The sequence below is a fragment of the Aptenodytes forsteri genome, unplaced genomic scaffold (assembly GCF_000699145.1).
Source record: "Aptenodytes forsteri isolate BGI_AS27 unplaced genomic scaffold, ASM69914v1 Scaffold302, whole genome shotgun sequence".
NCBI classification, from domain to species: domain Eukaryota; kingdom Metazoa; phylum Chordata; class Aves; order Sphenisciformes; family Spheniscidae; genus Aptenodytes; species Aptenodytes forsteri.
In genome coordinates, this window is record NW_008794555.1 from 122,656 (window position 1) to 130,653 (window position 7,998).

Here is a 7,998-nt window from a genome sequence, read left to right on the forward strand (position 1 = left end):
GGGAGCACCAGGAGGGCTGGCTGCTCGTCCGCCCCAGCAAACCTGCGTCCCTCGAGGCTGCTGCCCAGGGCCAGCACACACGGGCATGGGCGAGAGTGGGGCACGACCGCAGGGCAGGAGGCCCGGGCTGCTGCCTGCCTCCTCACCGCAGCCCTTCTCCTGGCCACAGCCACGCTCACCATCCGGCACCGCAGCCACCCCCCGGCCCAGCCGCCTCCGGGTCCCCGAGCCCCTGCTCCCCTCAAATGCCCACAGACCCACTAAAGCAGCCGTGGCAAAGCCCATCCCACTGCTCCAGGCTCTCACTGCCCACCCGGAGCCAGAGCCGGGCACGGTACCATGCTCCGGTGAGGGCTTCCCTGCCGGGCCGGGCAACGAGAGGGACGTCCCACGGGAGCTGCCATGCAACCAGGAGCGTGATATACTGGGAGAGCAGTACACAGCAGTAAGATTTATTAATTTCCAATTAATTTTATCTGCCTGAAGCTGGTAAGGGTGGCGATGACCCCCAAACCGGAGAGGAGAGGGGATCACGGGATCTCATGGGATCCCATCGTGCCAAGATGGTGCTTTTGAGGTGTCTGACCCCAAACACGGCCCCTGCTGCCTTCACAGCACTCCTGCCTGCACCGGATGGCACGCTGCCCACACCAGACAGCACACTGCCTGCGGCACAGCCAGAGCACATGCACCGGGAGGTGTCAGAACGAGGACAGGAGGGCAGCTGAGGACAGATGGCTTGCTGCAGCCAGAGGACTTTTGTCCTTGCTGGCGAAACGCATCCCCCCCGTGCCAGGACCGGAGCAGCCGGGGCTCGGCAGGGGCTAGGCAGGGGCTGGGCAGGGGCTGCCCTCCCGCGGCGCTGGCCACAGGCAGGCAACAGTCCCGGGGGAGCCCCAGCCCCCCGGCCCAGGGGAGTCGGGGTTGCCGATACCTCAGGAGCCCGTGCACCAGCAGCTCCCAGCTCACACTTAGCATCTCTTACACACGTGCGTGCGAAGCCCGGCAGGTCCCTGCCCGCGTGCACACCGCCTAGGGGCAAGGGATGGCTTGTTCTGACCCCACTCCATGTCCATGTACTAAAGCAAACCTGCTCCGGGATGGCAAAGGGACCACGCTACGCCGCAGGGGGGCAGGGGACAGCTATGGGGGTGTGAGCGGTCACCCTGGCAGGGGGTGGCCAGGCTGCCGGGAGCAGGTCCCGCTCCCTGGAGTGGGTGCCACTTGCTTTGCAATGGGGTGGGGTGGGATGGGGTGGGATCGGGGGGGTGGGGGGTGTGTGTGCATCCAGCTCCACAATTCCTAAAGTGCAGCTCCCTCTAGTGTCACACCAGCCCTCCAGAGCTGCCACCGTGCACCCACGAGGCAAGGTCACTGCTGTGCAAGGACAGCACCCATGAGGAGGGTCCCCAGGGTGCAGGAACAGCACCCATGAGGAGGGTCCCTATGGCACAGGGGCGGCACCCATGAGGCAAGGTCACCGCTGTGCAAGGACATCACCCGCAGGGAGGGTCCCCACCGTGCAGGGACAGCACTCACAAGGAAGGTCCCCACGGTGCAGGGACAGCACCCACGAGGAGGGTCCCCACAGCACAGGGATGGCACCCATGAGACAAGCCCTAAGGCACTTTCCAGCAGCAGCCCCGGGGTGCACGCAGCGGGCACGGCACGGCTAAGCCCAACAGACACACGGTGCTTGCGGACAAGGAGGCAGCTGATGAAGCACCGGCATCGAGACCAAAAACTCATCCTGGCCTAATTATTCCTAATATTCAATTCATCAATCTTGAAGGGGATGATCGCACTCCGCCGGAGCGGCTGCCAGCGGCGATCCCTCCTGGGGCTTGTCACACCGTCAAGCCGTGCCAGCTCTTCCCAGGCAAACGAAAGGCAGCAGGAAGGCAGGAGGTGGCTCCGAGCCAGGCAGGCGAGCCCCAGCCCCGGGGGACAGGCTGGGGCGGGTGCTGGGGGTGCACAGGGCAGACCCCAAACCTCAAGTCCCCTGCAATGGGGAGGGTCCCCACATCCACCGCTCCTCAGGGACACGCCAGCACAGCCACAGCCTCTCGGCACCCATCACCCATCATGCCCATGCAAGAGAGGGGAGGAGAAGGGGGCCAGAAGGTGCTCGGCAGCGGAGCAGCAGCTCAAGGGGCCACCGCAGCCCACGGGGACTTGCAGCCGGGGATGCCAAGAGTGAGGCTGGAGCAGTCGGCACCGGTCTGACTTGCCGGACCTGCCCGAGGATCTGGGAAATCAAGATCTCCCAAGGATCCAGGAGATCAGCCAACCCCAGGGCTCTGTGGGAAGAGACGCCCTTCGAAGGGTGGCAGGGCTCCCTGGAATGGGCAGGGCTCCCTGGGGCAGGCAGGGCTCTGCAGGGCAGGCAGGGCTTCCCAGAACAGGCAGGGCTCCCTGCGGCAGGCAGGGCTCTGCAGGGCAGGCAGGGCTCCCTGCAGCAGGCAGGGCTCCCTCAGGGCAGGCAGGGCTCCCCAGGGCACCCCTGCAAACACGCACGGAGCTGGAGCCAGGCCGACACCGCAGGCAGCGCTGCGCATCGGTGCCAGCCCACCCCGTTTGATCTCCCCACAAGCAGACAGCTCTCGGAAGTCGCTAGCTCCCTGCTGGGGTGGGCTTTAAAAGTATATTAAAAAAGGGGGTGGGAAAAGAGGGATTTTGCCACAAAGATTGATGCTGACAGCGAGCTGCGAGAAGGCAAGGGCGAGCCACCCTGTGCAAGGCTGTCATTTCAAATCAGAACGTGCCGCCAACCTCGAGGGACTGTTTTGATCATTAACGGAAAGGATTTTTTCGTCGCTTTCCTCAATCAAATTAATCTGAAGTGAAAAACGTGGAGCTGACAAAGGAAATATTTATAAAGCAAACGAGGCAACATCAAAGGCAAGCGGGCGCCCGGCTCCCAAGGCTACTGAAACGGCGAAGGCAGGAGCCCGGTGTGCGCTCCTGGTTATGGGGAGCTTTAAACATGGAGGCTGGCGGCACTCGCAGCCAAACGGCTTTTTGCTTCTATTTCTGGGGGTCACTGGCTCCTGACCAGACACTTTGGGCACGGGGATGGCGGCAGCTGGCCGCTGTCCCGCTTCCCTCCTCCTGCTGCTGACAGCGGTCCAACGGCAGCGGAGCAGTGAGGATGCGTCGCTGCCTGCTCCTGCCTGTCCCTCCAGATGGGATGATCCTGCTGCCCGCCCCTCTGGGTGCATTCAGTGTGATGCCTCAGGCCACAGCACCATGCTGGGGATGCCGGGAGGAAGGCAGGACCCTCATCTTCCTCCCCGGCACGGCAGCCCACACCACCCAGACATGGTCATGGGGACACGGGGGGTGCAGAGAGCAGCCACCAGCCTCGGGGACGGCCGGGGACAGGGGCTGCCCCACATGGGGACATCTCCCCCAGCACCTCGGGGCTGAGCACGGGGAACACAGGACCGGTGCAGGCAGCACCACGAGCACCAAGGGTTCTGGCAGGGCTGGCCCCATCCCCAGCCGCGGTGGGGACCCGGTGACAGGAGCCTGGGGCTTCGGCCAGGTGTGCCTCGGCTCCTGTCTGCGAGTGTGCAAGGGTGAATGCAAACAGATTTGGGGAGAAAAAGGGTGGTTTCGAGCAACAGCCAAGCATGGCAGGGTGGGAGAGACCAAACCCCACTCCGCTGCACGGCAGAGCAACGGTGGCTGGAGGAAAACCAGCGCCGGTAACCCCCAGGGTGGCCGGCAGCGCTCAGATTGGGACCCTGCCGAGGTGCAGCCCGGCACGGGGCCAGGACCCTCCCAGAAACAACTGGGTTTCCATTTCAGAGACCGGAGCTCTCTTCACAAGTCCCAGCAACATCCTCGCAGCCGCTTTTGACTACGACAAGCGACAGACTTCCCATCAGAAAAGTCTCGCAAGCTGCTATTTTTTTCCTTTTCTTTTTTTTTTTTTTTAAAATTAAAAAAAGGGCCTTGAAAAGGAAAAGAGCAATTTGGGCGGGACCTCGCAGCCGCTTTTGACTACGACAAGCGACAGACTTCCCATCAGAAAAGTCTCGCAAGCTGCTATTTTTTTCCTTTTCTTTTTTTTTTTTTTTTAAATATATAAACAGGGCTCTGAAATGGAAAGATGCAATTTGGCATGGAAATAGTCCTCAATGAGCAGCAGCGAGCAGCCTCGCTATGAAGGAAATTGATTTTATTTGACCACTTTATGAGCATTTGAAAATTGCATCCTGAGCATGTGCTTGAGTAGTTAAATGCACATTATATTCTTCATTCCCCTGAATTGCTCTAAACCAGCCTGGAAAAATATGCCGGGGAAACAAAGGGAAATATAAAGCGACGCAGGTACACAGCATTCCTGGGAAATGGGTGCAGCTGAAAGCAAGACCGCAACCCTTCAGAGGGGCCAGCTCAAAGGGTGCTCCAGCTTTGGGTGCACCCCGCAATTCCCCGCAGAGAGTTCCCGGGTCACCCATAAGGACGCATGTGGCACCACCGGCATGGGCAGTAATGTCTCCCGGCCCCTCATTAGCACCCGCCTGTGCCGGGGACGAGCGAGGACTTTGCCACCGGCCTCGTCCCCTCCGTACCTTCTTCCCGATGAGCTTCTTGCGCAGGAACTCCCGGGCCTCGAACATGTAGGGAATGTCGTAGAGGGGCCTCAGCTTCCTGTTCTTGTCCTGCAGCGGGGGCAGAGAGAGGCACAGGTCAGGGGAGCCCCCCAAAACCACCCTGTGATGAGCATCCCTGTGGGGAGGCAGCCTGCTCCCCGCTCCAGAGCAGACACCCCAAAGCTGGCGCACCCAGAACCCCCAGCCTGCTCCCATGGATGCCCTCCCGCTCCTGCACCCCAGGGTGGGCTCCCCGAGCATCGCCACAGCTCTGGCTCTGCCGAAACCCCGTGGGGAGCCCCTGGCTGACACGAGCATCCTCCCGCGAGGATGTGCCAGCAGCCACCTCGCAGCGCCAGGCCGAGCATCTCCTCTGAGTTTAAGTGGCAGCTCTATAAGGGGAAGGGATGGAGGGGAGTTTGGGGAGGGGGGAGATGGCCAGGGTCCCTCCAACAGGCCGACCATCCCCACTGAGCTCCTCGGCCCCTCTCGCCAGCCCTCCAGCCCCGCTCACCCTGTGCCAGGCAGTTCAGCGCTGCCCAGAGATCTCCGCTCACAAAGGGAAGCATCAAAGGTCTCGCCTCCCCAAAACACTGCACACAGCACCCCCTCCCCGCACCCACCCCTGCCCTGCCCGCCCCGCCCGCGGGGGGGGAAAGCTCAAAGAGCTCTGTAATTAAGAACTGTGCAAGCCAGGTACACGGCCTCTGCTCACACAGGCTCCTGCACAAAAGTTGCTCATTAGACAAGCTCGTTATCAGCCAGTGATTAACAGCACTTGTGGGATGAGATGCCCAGGAAAGGGAACCAGAGGGCATCTGGCCACTCGCTGCCCATCAGCTGCTCAGGGCCTCTCGCGGTGATAAAATCCCTTCAAAGGCTGAGCGAAAAGGGGAGTTTTCCAGCCGAAACAGCAGCAGGGATTTGGGAACGATGCGGGGATGGGAAGGGGCCGGGGAAGGGCTCGAGCTGCACCGCAGGGCATGGCTGCACCCGCGTGAGCTTCGTGGCAGGTCTCGTGGAGCAGGATTGGCAGCAGCGAGCCCAGTGAGCTATGTAAGATAATATATAAGATGCACAGGATAATCCATATAGGACACAGGACACGGGGTGCTGCTCACCCTCCCCGGGCCACCCTCTGCCCCCAGGAGCCCCCAGCATCCTGCAGCATCCCGATGAGCTCCATGGCATGGCATGGCATGACAGTGCATCGCCCAATGGCACAGGCAGGGGCTCACATCCCAGCCAGAAGAGAGCCAGGGTGGGGACTGAGCTGCCACCGAGGCTGGCAATCCCTCCCTTAGGAGTGCCAGCGGCAGGAACAGCGTCCCCCAACCCCTGGCTTTGCTTAGGGGCTCCAGGCTGGGCTCCGGGCAGGGGTCCCTCCCACCCAGTCACCGTCCCCGAGAGTGGCCGAAGCAGGTGCCTTGCAAAAGCACGGGGCAGGCACGCAGCAGCATCCCCGGTCACCCTCCCTGCGACGAGACTTTGGGGACTGAGCAATCCCCGGGTCAGAGACGGTGTCTTCGGAGCCACCACCCCCAAGGGGCTTGTCCCCGACGAACCGTGCCGCCACCACCCCTGGACACAGCACGCGGTGTGATGGCACAATGAACCTGGCTTTGAAAGCAAAGCCAAGGGGCTGCCGCTGCTCGGCACCATCCCCGGAGGGAGCGACGCAGCTTTCCCTGGCAGATCCTGCTCCCTCGCTGGTGGTGTGCTGGGCTTCGGACACACTTTGTGGTTGGCTGCACCGGCACCGCTATGGTTACAGCGCCTTCGGGCCCTGCCAACATGTGAGGGGAGGAAGGAGAAGCCAACCCAATTCCTCCCCTGTGAGGGGAGGAAGGAGAAGCCAACCCAACCCAACCCTGGGAGTTCCCCAGCCCACGCTGGCGGAGGACGGCCCTTGGCACATCACTCTGCTCACCGGCATGCTACTGTGGGGAACGGCCCCCCACACGCCCCGCTGAGCCGGGGAGGAATACACTGAAAAGAGGGAGATAAGGCGAAAGCAGCAGGAAATGAAGGAGAGGAATCAGATGGGAGAGGGAGCAAGCGGACAAAGACACGCCGGCACTCGTGCTCCGCGTTCTTCCGTAATGAATGAGGCTTTGATAGAGTTTATTATGTCCTTGACGCTCTTCCCAGGCTGCTCCCTGGAGCCGTTCCCCCCTCCACCCGCATCGCCGCTCGCCCAGCGCCACAGCCCCTGCCAGCGCTGGTGATGGGGCAGGGTGATCCCGTGAGGGCATCCCCACCCGCGGCAGCGAGCCGGTGCTGCACCCAGCACCAAACCCGTCCCCGGAGGAAGCGCCTGCTCCCGGCAGAGGCTGAAAACCCCTTTGCAGGCAGGGTGAGGGCAGGTCCTGAGCCTGGCAGGGTGCGGGACTGGCAGAGACGGGATTTCTTTTGGGAAGAAGCTTTTACGCTCACCAGGGATCAGCCCGATATCACTTGTGGCACAGAAAAGCTTCCTGGCACCTAATGAGATGGGCTTGACGAGGCTGGCATGGATCTGTGGCGGGCAGCATGGGACACGGTGCCAGCTAGCCAGCCCCGAAGCCAGTTCTCAAAAAAAAACTCCGCGCCCCATATAAAATAAAGCCACAGCTGAGTGCACGGGGACTGCGCAGCTGGTGGGTGGCCCGAGGGAAGCCCCAGCACGGGGGCTTGGGAAGCGTGCTGTTGCCGTAGGAAATGCTGCCGGCCCCGTCTCAGCCCCGCAGTCAGGCCAGCTCCCCAGCTGCACCTCAGAGCGCTGCAGGACGATGCATTATTCACGCCGCTACCCTCCCTGGTGAAGTGCGCGGGGACGGAGGCGTCTCCATTATTTAGCTGGTGCCAGAAAAATTCCCGGCCCCGTGCCAGAGCTGGAATTGAGCCGCGTGATAAATCCTGCGGCGCTGGGAGTAGGGTCCAAGCGGGGCTGCCGGGGGGGTTGCCCACTCCTCCTGGGGCATCCCCCCCACGGATCACGGGCATCCCCACCGGGGCATCCCCCCAGGGCCCCGAAGCAGCATGCATGAACCCGTCCCCGTCCCCTTGTGGCAGGGCCCCGGCCGCACGGAGCCGGAGGAGCAGGGATGACTAACTCCTCATTTCACAGTCCACTGCTGCAACGCGGTGCCACACAGCCACGGCAGCTGCATTGCTGATAAATCCCCATGCGGAGATGGGGAAATAAGCCAAGGGGCTGAGACACGGGGCGGGCTCAGCCCTCCGACACGGCGCGTGTGGATGCTCCCCACCTTGTCAGCTCCTGCCCCCCTGCCTGCACCCCGTAAGCAGAGACCTGGAGCAGGCAGGGGCTCGGCTGGCCCGGCAGCGGTGAGGGGCAGTGTGCTGGCACAGCTGCCAGCTGTACGTCGGCAGAGGTGAGCACGCAGGAGCT

General features: G+C 62.5%; 1 protein-coding gene across 1 annotated transcript in view; it reads right to left on the reverse strand.

The window, feature by feature from the left end:
* The window catches only part of SND1 (staphylococcal nuclease and tudor domain containing 1), a gene marked incomplete at its 3' end in the record, with an annotated part of 143,498 nt that overhangs the window by 90,942 nt on the left and 44,558 nt on the right, over positions 1-7,998 (reverse strand). Inside the window, exon 11 of the mRNA XM_009272444.1 lies at positions 4,584-4,673. Coding sequence (XP_009270719.1) covers positions 4,584-4,673 — 90 coding nt within the window. The remainder of the gene's footprint in view (positions 1-4,583; positions 4,674-7,998) is intronic.